This window comes from Callithrix jacchus, chromosome 4 (genome assembly GCF_049354715.1).
Source record: "Callithrix jacchus isolate 240 chromosome 4, calJac240_pri, whole genome shotgun sequence".
Classification (NCBI taxonomy): domain Eukaryota; kingdom Metazoa; phylum Chordata; class Mammalia; order Primates; family Cebidae; genus Callithrix; species Callithrix jacchus.
This window is the reverse complement of record NC_133505.1, coordinates 41,253,593-41,277,079: the sequence shown is the minus strand read 5'-3', so window position 1 is coordinate 41,277,079 and position 23,487 is coordinate 41,253,593. Positions and strand designations below refer to the sequence as shown.

Genomic DNA, 23,487 nt, shown 5'->3' with positions numbered 1-23,487 from the left:
AGAAATAAAGCCAAATACCTACAACCAACTAATCTTTGACAAAGCAGACAAAACAATACACTGAAGAAAGGACACCCTATTCCATAAAGGGTGCTGGGAAAATTGGATTGCCACATGTAGAAGAATGAAACTGGATCCCTGACTCTCAACATATATGAAAATTAACTCAAGATAGATTACAGACTTAAATCTAAGTCTGTAAATCTAAATCTAAGCCCTGGGATTACAAAGATTCTGGCTGGAAGAAACCTTGGAAAAACTCTTCTGAATATTGGCATAGGCAAAGAATTTATGAATAGGACCTCAGAAACAAATGCAACAGAAACAAAAACAAATAAATAGGACCAACATATTTAATTAAACTAAAGAGCTTCTGCACAGCAGAAATAATCAACAGAGTTAAACGGACAAGCACAGAATGGGAGAAAATATTTGCAAACATCTGACAAAGGACTAATATCCAGAATCTAGAAGGAGCTCAAACAAGTGAGCAAGAAAAAAAAAAATAATCCCGGCCGGGCGCGGTGGCTCAAGCCTGTAATCCCAGCACTTTGGGAGGCCGAGGCGGGTGGATCACGAGGTCAAGAGATAGAGACCATCCTGGTCAATATGGTGAAACCCCGTCTCTACTAAAAATCAAAAAATTAGCTGGGCATGGTGGTGCGTGCCTGTAATCCCAGCTACTCAGGAGGCTGAGGCGAGAGAATTGCCTGAACCCAGGAGGCGGAGGTTGCGGTTGAGATCGTGCCATTGCACTCCAAGACTGGGTAACAAGAGCGAAACTCCGTCTCAAAAATAATAATAATAATAATAATCCCATTAAAAAGTGAGCAAACGACATTAACAGACATTTCTCAAAAGAAGATATACAAATGGCGAACAAACATATGTAAAAATGCTCAGCATCACCAATCATCAGGGAAATGCAAATTAAAACCACGATGAGATACTACCTTATCCCAGCCAGGATCGTTGTTATTAAAAAGTCAAAAAGCAATAAATGTTGGCAAGGATGCTGTGAAAAGGGATGACTTATACGTTGCTGGTGGGAATGTAAATTAGTACAACCTGTATGGAAAACACTATGCAGATTTCTCAAAGAACTAAAAGTAGATCTACCATTTGATCTAGCAATCCCACTCTTGGGTATCTACCCAAAGGAAAATAAGTGATTATATCAAAAAGACACAGAATTCACAATTGCAAAGATATGGAATCAACCTAAGTGCCCATGAACTGATGAGTGGATAAGACAATGTGATGTGTATATGTCATGAAATAGTACTTACCCATAAAAAAGAACGAAATAATATCTTTTCGAGCAACTTGGATGAAGCTAGACCATTTTCCTAAGTGAAGTAACTCAGGAACAGAAAACCGAGTACTTCCTGTTCTCACTGTTAAACAACAAAAACCTTAGATAAATGAAATTCAACAAAGTTTAATTGAGCAAAGAACAATTCGTGAACTGGGGAGCCTCTTGAGCCAGAGAGACTCCAGCACACCCTCGTGGTGGAAGATTTACGGTCAGAAAAAGGAAAGTGATGTACAGAAAACTGAAGTTAGGAACAGAAACAGCCAGATTTGTTATAGCTCGGCATTTGCCTTATTTGAACTCGGTTTGAACAGTTGGTCACCTTTGATTGGCCAAAACTCAGTGATTGGCACTAGAGTAGGTTTCAGTCTGATTACACATCCAGTTAGATTTCACTTTACTATGTACAGAGAAACCTTTAGGCTGAACTTAAAACATGTAAGGAGGCAGCTTTAGGCTAAACCTAATTTAACACTCACTTATAAGTAGGAGCTAAGCTATGGGTATGCAAAGCCATACGGAATAGAAGACTCAGAAGTGGGGAGTCTCAGAAGTGGGGAGTCGGGGCATGGGGATGAGAGATGAAAAATTATTTACTGAGTTCAATATACACTATTGGATAATGGGTACACTAAAAGCCCAGACTTCACCACTATACAGTTCATCCATGTAAACAAAAGCCACTTGTACCCCTAAAGCTATTGAAATAAAAATAATAAAAATAAAATTTTAGGCTGGGCCTGGTGGCTCATGCCTGTAATCCCAGCACTTTGGGACACTGAGGTGGGCAGACCACTTGAGGTCAGAAGTTCAAAACCAGACTGGCCAACATGGCGAAACCCCATCTCTACTAAGAACAAACAAAACAAAAAATTAGCCAGGTCTGGTGGCGGATACCTGTAATCCCAGCTACTTGGGAGGCCGAAGAAAGAGAATTGCTTGAACCCAGGAGGCGGAGGTTGTCGTGAGCCGAGATTGTGCCACTGCACTCCAGCCTGGGTGACAGAGGGAGACTCTGTCTCAAAAAAAATAATAAAAAATAAAATTCTTCTTCCTTTTTTTTTTTTTTTTTTTTGAGATGGAATCTCACTTTGTCACCCAGGCTGGAGTGCAGTGGCATGATCTTGGTTCACTGCAACCTCCACCTTCTGGGCTCAAGTTATTTTCCTGCCTCAGCCTCCCAAGTATCTGGGACTATAGGCATGTGCCACCACACCTGGCTAATTTTTGTATTTTTAGTACAGATGGGGTTTCACCGTGTTAGCCAGGATGGTCTCCATCTCCTGACCTCATGATCTGCTCACCTTGGCCTCCCAAAGTGCTGGGATTACAAGCATGAGCCACCATGCCTGGCCAATAAAATAAAATTCTAAAAAGATAGAGGTATGTATGTGACTGTGTGTGTGTGTGTTCATCTCTAGCCTCATGCTTTAGCTCAGATTGGTGGAATTAACAATATCTGGATGTTTTTTCTAAGTTTTACTTCTGAATTCCTTGTTTCCTTATATCTAGAATATAACCAGAAATGTTTGGTATATAAGGATATAAACTTTGAAATTAGCCTTGTCTCGTCTCACTAGCTCTGTGATCTTATGCACGTTAACTTAGAGTCTCTTCATCTCTGAAATAGAAATAATAATACATATGTGATAGGAATGTTGTGTGGGCCAGAAGCGGTAACTATGAAAAGTGCCTATCTATATACCTGGCAGATAGCAAGGGCTCAGTAAGTGTCAGTTCCCTTTCCCTGGCTTTCTCCTTCTCTCTCTGTTTCCCCAGACTCAGAGGAAATGAAGGTCCTTTCTGTTTTGTTTTCTACCTGACTCTGAAGTTCGGGACATATGCCTTTGATATCCCCTGCAGTAACATCGGTCACCTTCCCATCAATAACATAACTGCTTTCTGAGGTAGCCTTTCAACCCCACGCTGCTCCCTCAGTTGCTCATCATTCTCTCCTGTCCTCAATTTTTGTCTCTTGTATTACTCCCTGGCCAAATCATTGGTTAAATAATCGTGGGGCTCTGCGGGGTCTATTTGCAAGACCAAAGGCAGTGATAGAAAGACATGAGATCTTTGGGGATCAGCCTGAATAGCAGAGATGAATTCAAGAACAGTAAATCAGTGGGTTGTGTCATTGTGGTTGGAAACAGGTCCAGAACAGAATGCAGAATTTTAAGGGAAGTCTAAGCACAGTGTCAGAGCCAGTTTCAGCACCAGGTCACCGACCAGACATCAGGGAATTCGAGGCCAAGTAAGGAAAGTTCCTTATGGAAGGCAGGGGGTGCAACCAGAAGCTTGACACAGCAAGCAAAGGGCACAGGAGATTGGGTAGTGCTAGTGCTTTCTTAAATCAAGAATATAGAACACTATGTCATGGTAATCATGGATCTGGAAGAACAACCATCACTTTACTTCGCATCAGAGAGAATGAAGTTTCACTTTGGTAGAGATGCAGGACTGCTTGGCCCTGGTAACTGTCACTTTGTAACTTTTCAGCTTCCACTTACCTGGGTTACTTAGAGTTAAAAGAATATGAGCAAAGCTAGAAAACCTTGAAAACTGCTTTAAAATAATCATTTTTGGGTGGGACGTGGTGGCTCATGCCTGTAATCCTAGCATTTGGGGAGGCAGAAGTGGGCAGATCAGCTCACTTGAGATCAGAAGTTCGAGACCAGCCTGGCCAACATCGTAAAACCCCATCTTTACTAAAAGTACAAAAATTATCTGAGCATGGTGGCACATACCTGTAGTCCCAGCTACTTGGGAGGCTGAGGCACAAGAACTGCTTGAACCCGGGAGGCAGAGGTTGCGGTGAGCCAAGCTCACGCCACTGCACTCCAGTCTGGGCTACAAAACAAGACGCTGTCTAAAAATAGAAATATATATATATTTGAGGAAATACCTGAGACTGGGTGATTTATATAATAATATTATTATTTTTGAGAGAGAGAAGAAAATGGGTGGATGAAACAAAAATGTCTTCTTTTTTTTTGCAGTAACTGGGTAAGAAACAAAAACCATGCAGGAGGACAAGGTAATAACTTTTTTTTTTTTTTACACAGAGTCTCCCTCTGTCACCCAGGCTGGAGTGCAGTGGCTAAGTTTTGTATTTTTTTTTAAGTAGAGATGGGGTTTCACCATATTGGCCAAACTGGTCTCGAGCTTCTGACCTCAAGTGATCCACCCACCTCAGCCTCCCAAAGTGCTGGGATTACAGGCGTAAGCCACTGTGCCCAGCCAACTGTTTTTCTTGAAAGAACTGTCATTGTCTCTACAGTTCCAATATCTCTTCTGCAGGGGCAGAAGAGGGGAAAGTATTCATCAATTAATCAGTTACCTTCTCATAGTCTCAGCAATTAGAAAAGCACCTGATTCCATGAGGTCTGACAGTGGCGGCTAATAGAAGAAATGTTCTTTGTTTGTTAAACACCAGCAAAAATGCTTATTGCTGGGGAGTAAATCCCTTTTCTCCTTCAACCTCAAATCAAACATTAGCTGTTCTGACAAAATGAGCAATGTCCTTATTTGACAAAGAGATGTAAGAAATATTTTATTATGTAGAAATATTCACTTGCTATACAAGGACACAAAAATACTTGAAGTTTGGGGCTGGTTGGAAAGCTTGGCAAGGATGATGAGTTCCTCTTACTCATATGAGATTATTCTTATTTTGACCTCCTTAGTTGAGATGAGGAGGCCTCACTGCAAGTGACAGGCCTGGTAACCCAGGAAGGGAGGTCTATACCGGTGTGGTGGGGATAGCGCAGGGCCTGAAGGGAGAGATGGGTGATGGACCCTGAAACAACACAGTATAGCTCTAAGATGTGGACTAGTGAGAGAGTTGAGTGAGAGTCCAGGCTGATGGGGGGCACTGAGAGAAGTGACAGAGGAAGGTTCAACAGATCTCAATGACTGAACAGGGAGTTGGGGGAGGAGAGAAGGGGGAGAAACTAGGCAGCTATAGACCTGTTACTAAATGTTTTCTCCTGTATAAAATGGTGATGAGTACCTACCTCTTGGGATTATTAAGAAGACCACAGTGCAAAAGTGCTCACAAGTGTTTGGTACATAGTAAGCTCCATAAGAGTGCTTGTTCCTTATAGCAGGGGTTCCCAACCCCTGGGCCACTGACCACTACCAGTCCGTGGCCTGTTGGGAATTGGGCTGCACAGCAGGAGGTGAGCAGTGAGCAAGCTCTGCCTCTTTTCAGATCAGCAGCGGCATTAGATTCTCATAAAAGCACATACCCTATTGTGAACTGAGCATGGGAAGGATCTAGGTTGCACACTCCTTTTGAGAATCTAATGCCTGATGATCTGAGGTGGAACAGTTTCATCTGGAAACTATTGCCCATCCATAGAAAACTTGTCTTCCACAAAACGAGTCCTTGGTGCCAAAAAGGCTGGGGACTGCTGACTTAGAGAACTCACTATAAGGGACATGTTTTGGGAAAAAGGTAGAATCTTATCTGGACATGTTGAATGCAGGAGCTTATGGGACCTTGCCATTAGCCAGGCAATGCATTAGGCACTTGGAACTTTGGCTCAGGATTTGATATGGTTTGCCTGTATGTCTCCACCCAAATCTCACCTTACACTGCAATAGTCCCCATGTGTCAGAGGTGGGATCAGGTAGAGATAATTGAATAATGGGGGCTGTTCCCCCATGCTGTTCTCGTGATAGTGAGTTTTCACAAGATCTGATGATTTTATAAGGTGTTTTCCTGCTTCACTTGGCTCTCATCCTGTGAAGAGGTGTCTTCTGCCATGATTGTAAGTTTCCTGAGGCCTCACCAGTCATGCAGAACTGTGAGTCAGTTAAACCTCTTTTCTTTATAAATCACCCAGCCTCAGGTATTTCCTCATAACAGCGTGAGAATGGACTAATAAAAGGTCTAAACAGAGACTCAGATTTTATGAGTGGGAGTTGCCCCCAGAGGAATGGGTAAACTTGCTTAAAAATACTGCACAAATAAAAAGGGGACCAAGGAAGGTGTCATGAGGGACAACATATTATGGAAGGCAGAGGCAGAAGCTTTAAAGAAGCAGACTAAGAGGGGTTGCCTGAAAAGTATGAGAGCCAGGAACAAGTGGTGTCAAGTCAAAGAAGCCAAGGGATGCTGGGTGCAGTGGCTCATGCCTGTAATCCCAGCTACTCAGGAGGCTGGGGCAAGAGGATTACTTAAGCCTGGAAGGTCGAAGCTTCAGTGAGCTATGATCATACCACTACACTCCAGCGTGGGTGACAAAAACACTCATTCTTAAAAAAAAAAAAAAAAAAAAAAATCAGGGGAAGCCCCATGGAATGCTTCAGAGGTAAATTAAGGAAGATAAGGACTAAGAAGTCCTAATCTCTTTCTGTGAACCTCTGGGTCATAAAAATAAAGGCCCACATTTTAAGAGTTGAAGCATAGGAAAGTAAGAAGGGAAGAAGAACCTAACATCGGGGTGGACAGGGCACAAAAATGGAGAGATTCGGGAGGAAATTATGGGTAACACGCCCAACAGGTGGCGCCAAATGCCCTCAGTGGCAGTCTACAAGAGCCTCAGAATCCCTCCTTCTTTGGCAAGACTGGCTGGAGGGAGCTCCATTCAAATCTGCCAGTCACCCAGGTGGCACTCCTTTAGTCAACAAAATACCAAGCTTCCACTATTGGAAAAGTTCTGTGCTAGGGACTCGGAGAGGTGTGTATCTGCATGTGCACGTGTGCTCAGTTGTTCCTTTAGTGTGTGGAGATAAGAACCTTTAGAGAGGCCGGGCGCGGTGGCTCAAGCCTGTAATCCCAGCACTTTGGGAGGCCGAGGCGGGTGGATCACGAGGTCAAGAGATCGAGACCATCCAGGTCAACATGGTGAAACCCCGTCTCTACTAAAGATACAAAAATTTAGCTGGGCATGGTGGCGCGTGCCTGTAATCCCAGCTACTCAGGAGGCTGCGGCAGGAGAATTGCCTGAACCCAGGAGGCGGAGGTTGCGGTGAGCCGAGATCGCGCCATTGCACTCCAGCCTGGGAAACAAGAGCAAAACCCCGCCTCAAAAAAAAAAAAAAAAAAAAAAAAAAAAAACCTTTAGAGAGTAAGTCCCTATTTTATCTCCTACATAGCTCTCAAATCTATCTACATTTCTGCCTCTCTACAACACTACTTTTTTTTTTTTTTTAAATACACTGGATTGGTGCAAAATATGTACAACACTATTCCCACTTGCTGGGATTAATTGCTGCAATTGCTTTCTAAATTACCCACTCTCAACACCCCACACCAACCCTAACATGATTCCCCCTAGTGCAATTTCCTTAAAGCATGTCTATCTCCTAGCTCCCTACTGGTCCACAGCACTGGAAGTCTAGTGCAGTAGTTACAAATGTGGACCCTGAAGCCAGATTGCCTAGTTTCAAATCCCACCTCAGCACTCACTGACAATGTTGCGATGTTGGGCAAATTTATTAATCTCTCTGTGCCTCAGTTCTTCATCTGTTAAATGCAGACAAGATCTACCTCACCAGATTATAGTGAGGACCAAATGAGTTTACAGGGTAAGTTTTTAGCACAGTGCATGGGACACAGTAAGTGCTCCATAGTGTTGCCTATTAGTCTTTGAGTGTAAATTCAAGTCCTTATCCGAGGTGAAATGCTCTCCTTGATCTAGCGTCCCCACTTTCTGGCCTTACCTGGAAGCACTCACCTTCATCCTTACTGCTTCAGCACCACCTAGTTACCTTCTCAGTTGCTATTTCTTCTGCTGGCAATGTTCACTACTCCCTGCTCCCACACATCCACCCCTTAAAAACAGGAAGGAACTCTTCCTTCTGAGATATCTGAATAGATCTCAGATTAGACCAGAGAACCCTCTATTCTAAATTCTTGCTAGATCTCTGCACACTGTCCTGTTAATTAAAAATTGTGTGACTGGTTGTCTAATGCTGCCCCTTTCCCCAATCCATATACATTCTGACAGCAAGAAGCTGTCCTTTCATTCAGTGCTAGAGACCAACTAGTGAGATTCTGTGAACATCTTTAACTAGGGTGACGACCCAGAAACAAATGAAATCATGGTGATGACACATCAGTTCCATGCTACCATTCCCACGTTTCCTTCACAGCTATCACAGCCACTCTCTAATTGCTCAGGAAAATCTTCCTCCAGTTTTCCACTAAGCCCCAGAGAGTAACACCGGTCAGCTCTGGTCCTTGTCCTGGAGTCCATGTTGGTCACTCATGGAAGCAGGGCCTTCCAATCAAGGTAGTCTCAAGTGAACCTAAGAGCAGCAGTTTGGGAAGGTTCCAGGCAGGCTGGAACTGGGGTCCACGTATGGGTGCACTGTAAGGATAGTCTGTGAAGACCAAGTCATGCCTGTATCTTGGATTCAATCAGTATAATCACCACATCGTGATGGTTAATTGCACTCTATTTGTGCTAAGCAAACTCCATTATAAGACTTTGTCTTCTCATCTTCACCTTATACTTTCTGAGTTGGCAATGTACAGGTCTATGGGCCTAAGTTTGCTGAAAAGGCAATCAAGGGAACTCAATAAATATGTGACTGAGTACCTAAGACCAGACTCTCACCTCTCCACCCCAACAAAAAGCTTCCTATGGAATGCAATAAAAGGGAGTAAACGGCAGCATGAAAAGCAGCAGCAATAGAACCCATGATTCCAAGAGCTGAAGAGAGAATGGGGTAAATAATGCCCACAGGACTTCGCAACTAGTCCTTTGTGCTGGAGACTTATTTTGGAATGAAGTCCCTTGGCAACGAAGATGGAACTCAATGAAACTCCTCAAACAATTACAATGTCTAAAGGAGGTAGGCTTGAAATAAGCTCAAAACTAAAGTCAATCTAATGTCAATCTAAAGACAGACTGGTCCAGTTGGTAGAAGGCAGGTTTGAAGCCCAGTTCAGCCAGGTTGGCAGTCAAGGGGATGAGCCAGGCCTTTTCTATCTCTCAAAGCACTTAGGGTTGGTGTGGGTTCAATTTATAGAGAATTAAGTACTAACAGGCCTCCAAAGTCAGGTTGAAATTTTTTTTCCATACTACAGAAAACAAATCTTGAGTTTTGAGTACATAAGGGGCTGCAGTCAGACAAAATATTCTATAATGAGCCTCCTCCTAAAACTAATCCGTCTTTAAATTTCCTCTGAAATGAGACATACTCGATAGACATGCACTTAGCTTAAATCTATTTCCTCTGATTTTCAGAACTTTGTAATTTGTATCCCATCACCCATTGCCCAACGCAAGTCTCTATTAAGTACTTATAAAACCGCAACATCTATTCTCAGAAAGGGACCAAGCTCAATGAGAGCTGAAGAGCTTTCATTGGTGCACACAAGTAAGCAAAAAAGCCCAAAAAAGGATTTGTTCCCCTCTTAATGCTTTTGAAAATTGCTGCTCAAGCCCCAACTGGAATTCCTAGAGGGTTGAGAATCACTAGTAAAATCTATTGCTTCCAAAACCCACCCTAGTTTCTAGTGTCATTTATGGCAGAATAAACCATTTGCTTCACTACATTCCTGATTCTACTTTTCAGGTCTCTACTCAGGTTTCCTACTATTGACCACTATATTAAACCAAATGTCTCTTTTCCAGTATTTTTTTTTGAGACGAGAATCTGTCACCCAGGCTGGAGTGCAGTGGTGCGATCTCAGCTCAATGCAACCTCCACCTCCCTCCCTAGTTTGAAAAATTCCCCTGCCTCAGCCTCCTGAGTAGCTGGGATTACACACATCTGCCACCACGCCCGGCTAACTCCAGAATGGAATCCTAACCCCCTCAACTTTTTATACCACCTTTCTCTCCCCTTAGCAAGGCAAGGGGATAATGCATAAAGCATAGTTTTGACTTAAATTTCATTGTTAGAATACTCTTGAATTAGTATTCTACTAATAAACTTCATCTGTAAATCTGTAATGTGTGACCACAGCAGCAAAATATAACAAAGTAGGTGTGACTGCCTTTTTAAAAGTCAATAAACCCAACACATACTTATGACCTCAGGATACCTCTAAGTCAGCTCAGGAGAAAATTCACCCATCCAGTGCCAATGTGAAAACGTAAAGCCCACCTCAAAATTCTGAATTCTTGACTGAACCATGAATAAGCCAGAGAGCTTTTTTATTTTTTTCGTTTAAACCAGAGCAAATTTAGACCTAAAGATTACTTCTAAGGACTCAGTTTACTTAAAATGAGATAGATTTACTTTATTTAAAACACAGCAAAAGCCTACTGCTTTAAAAATTAAGACAGTCCAATTATAGAATAGCTATTGCTTTTTCTCATTGCCAGAGTATTTTCTCCAAAATTATCCAGACAGTTCTGATCACGTTTCTTTTGAAACACTACAAAAGACAGTGTTATTAAGATAACTCAAACTTGAATAATATTTTCTTTATTTACAAGTTAGAATCAACAAAGACAGTCCAGGGGACCAAATGGGGAGATGACTGAAACCCCCAGGGCCCCTAATGGAGCGAAGGAAAAAGGGAAAACAGTAGAAAAAAAAAGTCAACGTAAAAAAAGAGCTCCCCCTTCTTCCCTCCCCAAGGAGGCTGAGGGGACCAAGGCCCCACCCTCCCCCCCCAGCGTTACCTAGCTTAAAATAAATTAGAACAAACAACCTCAAAACAGGGCCCTTAGAAGTCAACAGGGCAGCTATGGCCTTATATAACTCCCAATCAGGAGCTTTGCACACTTCCATCCTGTACCCCCTTGCCCTGCCCCAGTCATTTTGAATGGGGGATCTATGTCCAAGAGATCACTCCCCAGTGGGGCCTCATGAGAATTCAATCTTATTTTGTCCATGTCCCTCCTTCAGTAAATGTCCCTGCATCCCTCCCCCACTGCAGAGCCAGCTCTCCTAGACGGGGGCAGGAGGGTGAGATGAAGTCACAGCAAAGGTGAAAGGGGTGGGTGGGGCAGGGCGGTCTAGGGGTCCGGTCCTGCGGAGCCTTCCTGCCCCATCTGGCCTGGCCCCTTAGCCTGAGTCTGAATCACTGGTGTCTGAAGACGACGACGATGAAGAGGAGGAGCTGGAATCCGAGCTGGAGCTGGAAGCGCTGAGGCGTGACACTACTACTTGCTGTGCAGAGGATGACTCTGTTTTCTCACTTGCTGCAGGAACAAAGTTGAAAGTTAAAGACTTCTGTCAATAAAAGATGGTCAAGAAAGGCAGGACGCAGTCAATCTGTAGTGGCCTAAAAGTTTATACTCACCTTTCTTGGGGGGCTTTTTAGTGGAATTGAGCTGTCCACTGACATCTTGTAACCGCTTTTCTAATTCCCGCTTTTTTTCCAAAGCCAGTTCTTCCTTTGTCTTTCCCACAGGCTTCTTGATGGCTAATAAAAAAATTTACCAGGATACATCAGGATTGCCCCAAGCATTCTGTTATGGACCTCTAGGTTGCCAAGTTCCTTTCTTGAATATCAGGAGCCAACCACAACACATCCCATTACCCTGGGAGCCCATAATCCTGAATGCAAACAGATTCTACCATCTTTCCTAAACCGTCCTCAGAACCAGATGAGCTGAACCTCATATTTCATACTTACTGTAGGGCTTCCGGGGTTTCTTACGTAGGCAGGAAAGGACGTAGCGCTCAAGCTCTCTAAGTGTGGATGGCTTGAGTGTTTCAAAATCAATTTCAATCTCTTCTGGGTTTGAATCACGTAAAGAGGGTTCCCTGGCTTGGATTATGTGCACAACTCGGCCCAGCTTCTCTCCAGGTAATTTGTTGATGTCCAGGCTCAGCTGCCGCTTTTCATCGTAACTCATGGGCCTGCTCTCTTCTTCTTCCTCTGAATCATAACCCGTAGGCAGGGCAGGTGGGGCTGTCTTTGTGGCCTTTTTCGGGAGCCTATGGACAAAAAAAGTTGTTAGCAAAAAAAGTTTCATTAACCTCTCCCAGTACGTTCTGACTGTTTAATTCAGTGATCCTATTTCCTACTCAGAGTGAAGCTTCTGTTTTTCCATCAAGTCAAATGGCCAAGTCAGAGGTGGGCTATGGGGACACTATATTAGTGAAACAGAGCATTATATAGAACTCTTACCTGCCAGGCATTTTATTATATTTACTTTGGGCTTTCATGACAAACAGGCATACCTCAGAGATTGTGGGGGTTTGATTTCAGACCATTGCAAAAGGGTGAGTATCAAAATAAAGTGAATCACACTTATTTGGTTATGTTTGCACTATGCTCCTGACTGTAAGTGGGCAACAGCATTACATCTTTAAAAAGAATGTCCATGCCTTAATGAAAAAATACTTTAACAGAAACATGTTGAAAGAAGTGTTGAAAGACTTGCTCCATACAGAGTTGCCATAAATATTCAATTTAAAAGAAAATGTAATATCTAAAAGGCTCCATAAAGTGAAATACAATAAAACAGGGTACACCTATTTAGGTATACTGGCATAAATCTACCTCTTTGCTCCCTAAAGCACTATCAAACTACACTGAGGGCCAGGCACGATGGCTTACAACTGTACTCCCAGCATTTTCGGAGATCAAGGTGGGGGTGGATCACTTGAAGTCAGGAGTGCAAGATCAGCCTGCCCAACAGAGCTAAACCCTGTCTCTACTAAAAATACAGAAATTAGCTGGGGGTGGTGGCGAATACCTGTAATCTTGGCTACTCAGGAGGCTGAGGCAGGAGAATGGCTTGAACCCAATAAACGGAGGTTGCAGTGAGCCGAGATTGCGCCACACTCTCTAGCCTGGAGCCTCAACAAACAAACAAAACATACACACACCCCCACCCACCCAAAAACAACTACACCATGGAAATCAAATCTAGACTTTAATTTACTTAGACAAACAGGCAAACTACATGGCCCAAGGAACAAATATGGTCTGCCTCTTGTCTTTGCAAAAAATGTCTTCCTACAACACAGCCATCTTCATTTGTTTACACATAGTTTATGGCTACTTTCACTTTTCACTGTCAGAGTGGCTATGGAAGACCCTATGGCTCCCAAAACTAGGGGTCCCCAACCTCCAGAACAGTACTGGGTCTGTGGCCTAATACTGGGCCACACAGGAGATGAACAACAGGCATGTGGGCATCACTGCCTCCTGTCAGATCAGCAGAGGCATTAGATTCTCATAGAAACAGAAAACCCTGCTGTGAACTGCATGTGGGAGGGATCTAGATTGGACGCTCCTTATGAGATTCTAATGGCCCAATGACCTCAGGAGGAACGGTTTCATCCCAAAAACCATCCCCACTCAAACCCTGTCCATGGAAAAATCCATCTTCCATGTAACTGGTCCCTGGTGCCAAAAAGGTTAGGGAACAATGCTCAAAGCCTACTGTATTTGTTAACTGGCCATATAGAGAAAACTTTGCAAGGAAAGATGGTACCCCTTGTAAAGACAGAAAGAGCCCAATTAGTCTCTGCTTCCTACTCTCACTCACTTGGTGCCACTTCCTCCAGAAGGTCCAAAGCCCGAAGGGCCTAAAGCAGCACTGCCACCGCCACTGACACTTGCTTTCTTGGACTTCTTGGGCTGAGGTGGGCGGGGTGCTCGAGGCCCCTTGTCATCTTCATCGGCCCCAGCTCGTCCTCGATGCTTCTCTGCCTTCCGTTTCTTCTTTTTCTCTTTTTTCTCTCTTTTCCTCTTAGGCTTGGATATAGGACCCTGGGACAGAGCAGCCAGTTGTTCATGTACTGCCCGAAGCTAGAGGAAAAAAAACATGAAGTGGGAAAAATAAATAAAGATAAAACAAGAAAAAATTAGAACAAAGGCAGACTGTGAACCTCTTACCCAGGTGACAAAATACCTGTTCCTGCAGTTCTGCCAAGCGATGAGCCCTTTCTTCCTCTGAGTCTGAGCTTTCACTCTCTTCTTCCTCATCCTCCTCATCTTCCTCCTCCTCTTCCTCAGAGGAGCTCTCACTGCTACTTTCCTCACTGGAGGACTCTGAAGATGATTTGGCCAAGCCAGGGGGAATGGCAGTAGAGACTGGTAAAGGCCCTGGTTCCAGTGGTTCATCTGGCATCTTGGCATAACGGAACTCAAATACATCCTAGAAAGAAAGAGGCAGACTCAATACTCTGCTGATAAACAGTGCCCTGCATACCCAGCCACCAAGTGATACAGCTCCAATTTACAACTGTACAGATAGTGAGATCCTCATGCTAAGGCTATGCAGCACGGATGACAAAATAACTCCCCATACCATTTATTTTTCAAATGCCAACCTTTATACGCACCTGTAGCTTTCGTGCCATTGCCACAACATCGTGATCTGGGGGATTGTACTTATAGCAGTTAGAGAACATGAGCCGTACGTCAGCAGCAAACTCCTGTGCATCCCGGTAATCACGGTTCTCCATCTTCCGCTGCAGAAGGAGGCAGCCATCAGAAGCTGCACAGGCAGGAGACTCACCTTTCCCTGCCAACCCCAGACACCACAAGAGGAGCCCTCTCTTGAGAGCACAGTGGGGATGACCTTAAGGATCTGTGCCCTGGGGTTCAATTTGAAGTCAAAGGAATTTGGGTGGGTTGAAGCAATATTTATGTCTAGAAAAAGAAATCATTTCTAAGTGACAAGGGAGGAGAGGTGACCTATGACTATCTTTCCACCCCATAACTTCCTTAACCCAACACTACCACATAAGTCGTACTTAATTATAGGCAGATAGTGTTGTTCAAGACAAACCCCACCCTACTGTTTCAAACTCCAGAAAATATGAATTCTTCAAAACACCCGACCTTCTGTCTCACTACTATTCCATAAAAGTAAAATACCAAGAACCCGAAGACTGCTGTGTGCCCACATAAGGAGACTTGACTTATTGTTCTGATCCCTAAGCTCCCATCGCTACCTGAGCATCCCATCTGCCCCATGCAGTGGGTACCTTGACAGTGCTGAGGTCCATGGGGTGCTTAATGATGTCATGGTAGTCATGCAGGCCAAGTGCAGAAGCATCCACTGGTTTATAGAAAGGCCAAGCATAAGCAGCATGCTTCTTAGAGAGTAACTCCTTCAAAATGCCATTGCAATGTTTTAATTGTTCTGAAAGCTTTCCTTTCTTAGAGCTCTGGTGTTGTTGCTGAGAATCAGGCAAGTCTTTGCGTGGGGGCTTGATGGGGCGACCACTCTCTCTGCGCATAGGGGGAAGACGTGCTGCCTTAGGCTCAAGACTCCCAGGAGGGCTAGCTGGGGAACCAGGAGCCAGGATGGCTGTAGGTGTAGGAGTGGTAGTATCTGCTTTCCGCTTTACACCTTTTTTCTGCAGAAAGAAACAAGACAGCGACTTATTACTCCAGGCCCACCTTACTTTAAGACCCTTCCCTCCAGGCAGCCCAGAGGAAATCCATAGATCCATACCTTGGCAAGGGGCTGGGCTGGAGGAGCTGCAGTAACAGCAAGGAGTGGGGGTCCAGCAGAGTGCAGGGACTTGAGAAGTGGAGAGGAAATGACTGATGGGTGGGGAATGTTGAGGACAGTGGTAGGTATCTCAGGTGGTGGAGTATACAGGGCTGTGTGTGACACAGAAGAGACAGCAGGCACCTGATGGGCACTGGTAACACTGCCCTGGAGTGCTAGAAAAAAGGCAAAAGGGAAGTTTAGTTTGATTCTCTTTCCCATCTTTAGGTGTCCATTTGCAAAACCCCTACTCTTCTTACCTGCCAACTTGGCCCCCTTCTTGTGGCTATTCTTAGGGATGGTCACCACCAACTCTTGTTCCTCTTGTGGCATCGATGCAACTTTCTGTAGGAAGATCTTTTCCAATGTTTGTGCCATTAGGACAATATCATCGGTGGGCTACAAGAACACAGACAGCAATGAATAAAGTTGAAAAATGCCAACAGTAGATAGATATACACCATCTTTTTCAGAGGCATTCAGACCCGAGAACATTACCATACCCCTGCAAGTAATCTGCTCTCATCAAATCTTGAAGAGAATTTCCTACTCCAGGCCACTAATTTCCACTTTCTTCGAACTGTCTCCCAAAATCCAAAATAAGAAAAAAACCTTTATGACCCCTTAAAATTCAGAAGGGATTGAGAGCTCACAAGAAAACAGATCCCTTGTGTCCCAACTCAGGTCTCTGGAACTTTCTAAGAAACAGGGCCACCACCCCCAAGTATGAAGTGTTCTACTTAAATAACCTTTACTGAACCTCTGAAGTCACATCACTCCAGTAACATCTGGCGTCAGGTTTTTAACACTGACTACCTAGATAACACATTCTGTAGAAAATGATTTAAACTTTACTGTAGACAAATATACCTAGCCATAATAAAAGTTACTGTTTCTCTCCACCTACTAAATGAACACACAGAAAAACTCACCTTGTTATAAATGTAACAGTTGGTGAACATGGTATTAAAATCTTGCATACACTCTGAGGCAGCCCAATAATAATTATTTTCAAGTCTCCTCTTAATAGTACCCATGTCCATAGGCTGTTTTATAATTTTGTGATAATCCTAAAAAAAGAAATGTTAGGTCAGAACCATAGAAAAATGCTTATAGGGAGACTACTGATCCCCCACTCACACTCACACACACACCCTCTCTATGCATCAAAGAACAGTTATCTAAACTGCGGCCCCAGTTAAACTGTGGGACAAAAGAAAAAAAAAAAAAAAAAAAAGGATTCTCGACACCCACAGGGAGCCCCCTGCTGCCTTTCTCTAACCACCCACCTCCCACCCACTCTGGAAACTTCCCATCCTGTGACATTACCTCTGGGGCTGGCTATCCATGGGCTGCATGAGGGAAAGGAAGAAGCTAAGAATTTTGGCCACCGTGGTCCTCTCCCAACCCGAGGTGGGAATCTGTAAAATGGAGCCAGGGCACAAAAGTTAAGGAAGGACACATGGAGGGCACAATGAAAGATGCCAAGATAGTTACAGCAAGCGGTCGGATCAATCACAAAGGGTCAAGAATCCAGAAATCCGGTGGCTACCTGCCCTACAGGGGAGAAATGGGAACTCCCTAGGGGCCGCAGCATCTACACTAGGCAGACCACCCCCATTCACACACATTCATGCTCATCCCATACCTCCCTACTCCAGTGTGTCTACTCACCGGTAGACCCAGCTTGACAGCATCCACAGGCTGCCGGAATGGCCATGCAAACTGATGTTTCCACAGAGCCTTCATCACTACCTTGTGTAGGTATTGCAGCTGGTTGGTAACTCGTCCTGGCTTTTTGGGATTGGACACCTCCGGCGGTGGTGGGTTGGCAGGGGTCAGTTGCAAAGCAGGAACCGAAGCCATTGTGGGGCTCTCAAATCCCTCATACAAGAGGGAAGGCTTTCGAATTCTTTTCCCTGGAGCTGCTGCTTCTGGGCCCAGCCCCAGCAACCCTGCATTCCCTTCCCCAGGGAGCCTGTAAAGAGGGGAAACAAAATTAGGGTAGTATCGTGCAAACCAGGAAAAAGTGCATTTGCACGACGGTCTGATGAATCCAGGTGCCGGCCGTAGTGAGATGGTTAAGCTTGTGCAAGTGCTTCTTAAGCAGAAGCAATATCCAAACAATCTGTGGCTCTTTTATTGCTGCCCCCGCCTTCATTTTATTAATATTTTTAGTATACCAATCTAGGTCCCACTTTCTGAAGTCTGATGAGCTCTATTTCTATTCTTTTTTTATTTTTTAAAAAGCTCCAAGATGGTTTCTGATAGGGCACATCTCAGAACTACAGCCCTATGGGGACGGGGCTTAAAAATGGGTGGAGCTTCCTCCTCACTAGGGGTTTGGTGGTTGCCATGGTAGTTGAGCCTGAAAAAAGCCGGTGAAAAGAGGAAGAGAACAAATTATGGGAATAAAAAATTTCACGAAATGCTGATGAGACACAGAAGAATCCATCTAGATAGAGAACCATCTTCCAGAAGCTCTGGATAGTTAACGCCACAACACAACATGGACTAGAAATCCAAAGGAAGAATCACACCAACTCAAAACCAAATCCAGACAAGGAAGCAATTGTCAGACTTCACAGCCTGAAACAAAATTTTGCCAGGCCCCCAAATTATTCTCACCAAATGAAAAGTCTCATTCCAAAGAAGTAAAAAAAACAGCCATACAAAACAGTCAAGGTCAATAAGCGATAGCCCCTTCCACCCACCCGCTACACAACACGATTCCACTACCAGTTCCCCCTGTAACACCAACTCTGGACACCAAACGCCAACGGTAGTTAATTTACAGTCCCCTGCAGTGCTCCTCCGATTAGCGTTTCCCACCACCTAAGATTTAAGACATTAGATGGGCATCTCATTGTTTACATCGCAGAGCTGAACTAGGAGCCTTAGCTCCACCCTCCTGCCCTGAATGAAATGCTTCCTGTTAGGGGGAAAAAAAACCCTCCACCGACAAACACACAACCCACCCAAAGAAAACAAGAGATTTAATGACAGACTCCAGGCGTTAGGAACCCGCAGGCTGGGAGAGTGATCCTTTTACCCTTCTCTGGGAATCCCCACTGCCAGTCCCTGAAGCTCTCTATCTCCATGGCAACCCTACATGGCACTAAAGGTGGCCGTGAATCCCCCTAAAAGACTATGACAAACCGCCGCTGGACACCAGACCCCACCAAACGCAAGACCTGCTGTCCACCCTCACTACACTCCGCCGTCAAACTAACTGCCTGACTCGGTCAAGACTGGGTCAAGGCGGCATTAATGGCATACAAATTGACAACCCGATTTCCCCCATGCGCAGTGGCCGGGCCGCCACCACGGTTTCAAAGCGGTCGCTCAACCCCCTCCGCGAGCCCAACAGCTGCGCCGCAAAACAGCAGCACGCCGGGGCGTCCCACACCCCCGTGTCGCCGCCCCGTGTCCCCTACCCACACTCGGCTCACGGAAACGTACTTGTTGTGAGGAGTCACGTTCTGCAGCATCTTGACCGCAGGGAACCGGCGCCGCCCTCAGCCGCGGTAAGTCCGGGTGGCCTCGGTTCCCCTCACCGCCCGGTCCAGCATAACCCGGTAAGTTAGGGGGAAGGCCGTTGCTCTTGGTCCTCCAGGCGACAAACCCCCTGCCCAGCCGACACAATAGCAGTCTCTTCGGGGCCTCGCGGAGAGCTCCGGACAGCTTGGCGCGCTCTGCAGACGTCGGACAGCAAGAAAATGGCGGCGGCCTCAGCTGAGGCGGGCGACTAAGGAGGGACTGACTCTTCAAACCAAGACAGTCCCCGATCCCAAACACCGTCGTCAATATAGCCCGCTGTTGGTCTGCAGGGATTTCCCTCTTCTTGTCAGGACCCTACGGGCCCGACGAGGTCCCGTTTCGATCTCGGATGGAGGCGGATGAACACGAAAAGTGGTTTAGGGAGCCGCCTCCTCCATCTTTGAAATCCTCTTGAGGGCGGAGTAGAGGGGGTGGACAGACTCCGAGGATTGGGCGGGGCCCAAAAAAGGGGAGCTTCAGGGGCTTCTATGGGGTCTGTACTGTCCGCTGGGACCGGTCATAGGCCGGGACGAAAGCCATTTCCAAGCGGATGGAGATGGATTGTAATGGCGGCCCCGGACGACTCGAAGGCTCTGTATCGGTAGGCAGAATCCTCCAGCTCGTTCTAGAGGCTGCTCCACTCCAGCGCGAAATGGCGCCGCCGAGCCCCGCGCCAGCCCTTTATATATAGGCGGAGAGGCGGAGCTTCGCCGCTCATGCGCGCCACCCTGCTCGAGATTTCCTCCACCCCCTCCGCGCGCCCGCGCTCGCTCACGCGCATGAGGCAGCTCAGTCGAAGGGGGAGGAACACCTCTCCGCGGGAGCTTTTTCTATTGGCCAGCTGCAAGGATGACGTCATAAACTTCATTTCCAAGGTGTCAGTCACCAGGCAGAGTGCCGCAGAGACCCACAGGGAAGTGGCAACCCGCCACATCTCCAAGCCAATTGGCTGGGTTGTGGTTCGCCGACTCCAGGGAAAGAGGGCGGTTGGAAGGGGTGCGGAAGCCATAGCCCCAGAGCCTCCTGCACCCTCTCTCGCCTCCCCTTCCAACAAAGTCTTCCCAGGCTTCCATACACAGCGCAACTGGAGACTGCCAAGCTCTGGCAGGTCGTGCCATTCGTAGCTCCTCCATTGGCCAAACCGGCAGGGAAACGGGAGGGGTCACGTGGGCGTAGCCGGCCCGGGCATGCCAGGGGTGTGGCCGCAAGGCGCCCGGCGGGTGGTGGTTCTCGGCAGTACGGCCGCTGCAGCGAAGAATCTGAAATGAGGAAGAAGACGCCATCTTAGAAGCCGCGGCCTGCTCCTCTATGGCGAATAGCTTAAACAGGCTTCAGAATGGCGACGAGGGGACCTAACGTCCCATGCTTCACAATCTAAAACACAGCCTTGCCAGTCTTAAAATACTCCCCTCCCTCCCCCAAGCCAAACAATGGAAAGACAAGAGCAAAACATTTACTACTCTGTTTAATCCCACAGGCCACGAAAGCTCGAATACGTCTCCCAAATTTGCACGCCCAAACGCCTTTCTGATCCCTCCCCACTCACACCTGCAGTTAGTAACACATTTCTGCTCGTTCGAAAACCCCTCGGCCACCCTGAAGTGGGATTAAAATCTCCAAACGCATCCATCTACCCTATACAATGTAACCCACCTCACCTCTTCCTCAAACTCCATTCCGGCGTCTGGCTCAGGGCAGGAAAAAACAAGTCCTGCGAGGGGCGACTTAGGGGAAACACCCTCCCCCTCCAGGCGAGCTTGGACCTTCCCCACGCCCCGCACCACCCCTAAGGGCAGACCCGTATCCGCCTCTTAGGGTCCCTCAGCCACGGGAGACAAGGTAACCCCCCCGCCCCCCCCCACCCGGGTCCGGAGTCCTCCCCACGGAGCGGCTGGTCCATCGGTCAGCGCCAGGGAGGAGGGCGAGCGGAGGAGGCGGCGGCTGCGGCTCAGACTAGCCCTCCCCCTCCTCCCCTCCTCCCCTCCCCCCGGCCGTCCGCCTCCGAGGAGGGGCAGGAGCCATTTTGGGAGCTCAGTTTCGCCTCCTCCCCCCACTTACTAAGTCTTCCTCATAATTTGGTTATCTAAATAAGGGTGCAAAATAAACCAGAGCCCAAGGTCAGGATCTCTAGAGCATCCCTGGGGCCGTCCCCGCCCCCTTACGAGAGTGAAAGGATTTCCCCCACCCGAGAAAACCTGGGCTTTGGCGGGGCGTTCCCTCCCCCGTTTCCCCTTTCTTTGATACCAGGGAGAAAACAAACTTGTGTAGGTATCTGAGAAAAATAATCAACGTAGGTGAACAAATATACGGGAAGATTTCCCCGTCCCCCGCGAAGGGCTCGTAAGGGCCTAGGTCCTTGAGCTGCAAACACGCCACCCTCCCTCCTCTGCTGTAGCCCTTCAGTTCCAACCTCGGTTACTGCGTCTAAAATGGCCGCCAATCTCCCGTCTTCCTGACGCCCTGAGTAGAGCAAACCCCGGGAGGGCGGGAGAAAATGAGCATCGGGAGAGCAGAGTCCCCTTCCCCCACCAGGGACCAGGCCCTGGCCCCCAAAAGTACATGCGGCCCTGTCTGGGTGGCTGCAGCGGGGGAGGGGGGCAATGACACAGCAACTTTGCAGAGGCCCTCTCCCCTCCCCCTAGTGGCCCAACCTCCCAAATCTACTTTTCTCCATCAAGGCTCTGCAGGTCAGGACAGAGGCCCGTCGAGCAGCCGGCAATGGAAGAAAAACTTAGGAGGCTGAGAAAATACTGGGCCTTAGAAAGGAAAAGGGCAGCCAGACATTGCTCTCGCTTATACTCTGCATTCCAGAAAATCACTGCCTCCCGATCCCTCTTTATCCTCCCTTCCCCCACATGAGTCACTAGGGAGGCTACTGCTACTCAGTAATTTGGGAAAGTAACTCTTTCCTCCTTTCCGTTCCCTCCCCCGCAGTACACAAGGAAAGAACTGTTCAGGACTGGGGGAGGGGATGAGGGAGGCGATGGAAGAGGCCACCCTGGAGAAACCCGAAACCTTGGGAGCTGTGAAATCATTCCAGGTCCCGAGCCTCCCTCGCATTCAGGCCATGCCTTCTTGACCCCCTGCTGCCAGCACCCACCTTGGGCCTGGTTTCTCTTCCTAAGCAGATCTCAAGCTTTCAGCCTGTAAGCCCCCCAGCCTGGAGTAGACACGTGCTCAAGAAAGACCCTACAAGGGCAGAAGGCCCCACAGGTCGTGTCCACGTGAATGCACACAAATTCGATAAGCGACTCGAAGCGTAACCTCCAGCCTGGCGTGTGACGACTGGAGCTCCTCTACCGCGGACAGAAAGGGCGCACAGCAATGCTCCCTCCAGAGACTCTGGGGAGAAAGCAAGTTGGCGCCTGGGAACAACCTCAGTTCACAACCTGAGTGGCCATCACCGAAAGCATTCACAGCCACAGCCACCACTCCACTCCTCAGCCCACCGCCAGGTTACCCCTCTATCGGCCGCCGAAGGATCCCTTCTCACCTGGCTCCTAGCTGCTGTACCCCCAGGGGCCGAATGGATTGGGGGGGCACGCCGCCCCCTCACCCCTTTGCCCTCCAACTGGTATGGAGGAATGAGGCTGGCCATTCCCCTCCCCCACCCCGGTGGCCCTCTCCCGCTCGCCCCCTTCCAGGCTCCCATTGGCTGTAAAAGATTTGAAGGACAAATCTTTCCACTCTCAGGATTCTTTTCTGAACCCCAAGAATCCCCCTCCCGGACTCCCCACCATTGGTTAAGCACTTAAGTGACTGACAACATCTCCGCCCCACAAGGGCCCATTCTCACCTGGATCCTAAAGCCTTCCAGGGGGCCTCCAAAGTTGCCCTCGGCTTGGTACGGGGTATGTAATCCGGGGTGTCAACCCCCCCCGGAAAACGAAGCCGTGTTGGGGGAGGGGGCGTAGCCCCCAGCCCCTCCCTTCCCGACCGGGCTGGGGGGGTGGGGAGACATTGGGGCCGCGCCGCCACGTCAGCAGCACTCAGATTGGCTGACCGGAGTCACGTGCCCACTGTCTTTCCCCCCCCCATCTCCCCCAGCCAGGAGGACCAGTTTTCCTAAACGTTCCTGGGGGTCGCGCTAGGGACCAAGGGGTCCGCATAGCCCAAGCCTATGTTCTGAAACCCAGATCGCTATAATGCTGTTGCTTTTCCAAATCCCCAGCTTCCTATCCCGCAGACGTCGACTGTGTCCCCCCCACTCGCCTCTCCGTACGGATTCAGCATGGCTGCCGCAGCCCAAGAACACAC

At 47.3% G+C, this 23,487-nt stretch overlaps 2 protein-coding genes across 4 annotated transcripts; both read right to left on the bottom strand.

The window, feature by feature from the left end:
• Nucleotides 1–10,689: 10,689 nt before the first annotated feature.
• On the bottom strand, nt 10,690–19,887 carry BRD2 (bromodomain containing 2). Of its 2 annotated transcripts, XM_078370651.1 has the most exons (12): nt 19,153–19,887; nt 17,365–17,668; nt 16,623–16,760; nt 15,951–16,089; nt 15,652–15,866; nt 15,179–15,553; nt 14,531–14,659; nt 14,098–14,343; nt 13,732–13,994; nt 11,865–12,169; nt 11,529–11,651; nt 10,690–11,427 (listed from the first exon to the last, which is right to left on the bottom strand). In XM_078370651.1, exons 1-12 carry the CDS (start codon nt 19,179–19,181, stop codon nt 11,291–11,293), a joined length of 2,403 nt encoding a protein of 800 aa, XP_078226777.1. In that variant the 5' UTR covers nt 19,182–19,887; the 3' UTR covers nt 10,690–11,290. The 2 variants fall into 2 exon arrangements, with proteins under 2 accessions (XP_078226777.1, XP_054109831.1); XM_054253856.2 differs by lacking the exons at nt 17,365–17,668; nt 19,153–19,887 and adding an exon at nt 17,020–17,087.
• On the bottom strand, nt 19,711–23,157 carry LOC144582327 (uncharacterized). 2 transcript variants are annotated; one of them, XM_078370653.1, is made up of 2 exons: nt 20,889–23,157; nt 19,711–20,489 (listed from the first exon to the last, which is right to left on the bottom strand). In XM_078370653.1, exons 1-2 carry the CDS (start codon nt 20,904–20,906, stop codon nt 20,109–20,111), a joined length of 399 nt encoding a protein of 132 aa, XP_078226779.1. In that variant the 5' UTR covers nt 20,907–23,157; the 3' UTR covers nt 19,711–20,108. The 2 variants fall into 2 exon arrangements, with proteins under 2 accessions (XP_078226779.1, XP_078226778.1); XM_078370652.1 differs by having other exon boundaries at nt 22,724–22,905.
• Between the last annotated feature and the right edge of the window lie 330 nt (nt 23,158–23,487).

Coding starts and splice junctions, on each gene's coding strand:
- LOC144582327 (XM_078370652.1), bottom strand. CDS start 22,882: ATGGGAGCCTGGAAGGGGGCGAGCGGGAGAGGGCCACCGGGGTGGGGG. Junction 20,490..22,723: donor GTACAGCAGCTAGGAGCCAG/GTGAGAAGGGAT, acceptor TCCTCATTTCAG/ATTCTTCGCTGCAGCGGCCG.
- BRD2 (XM_078370651.1), bottom strand. CDS start 19,181: ATGCTGCAGAACGTGACTCCTCACAACAA. Junction 16,090..16,622: donor ACTGTTACATTTATAACAAG/GTGAGTTTTTCT, acceptor GTGTTCTTGTAG/CCCACCGATGATATTGTCCT. Junction 11,428..11,528: donor TAAAAAGCCCCCCAAGAAAG/GTGAGTATAAAC, acceptor TTGTTCCTGCAG/CAAGTGAGAAAACAGAGTCA.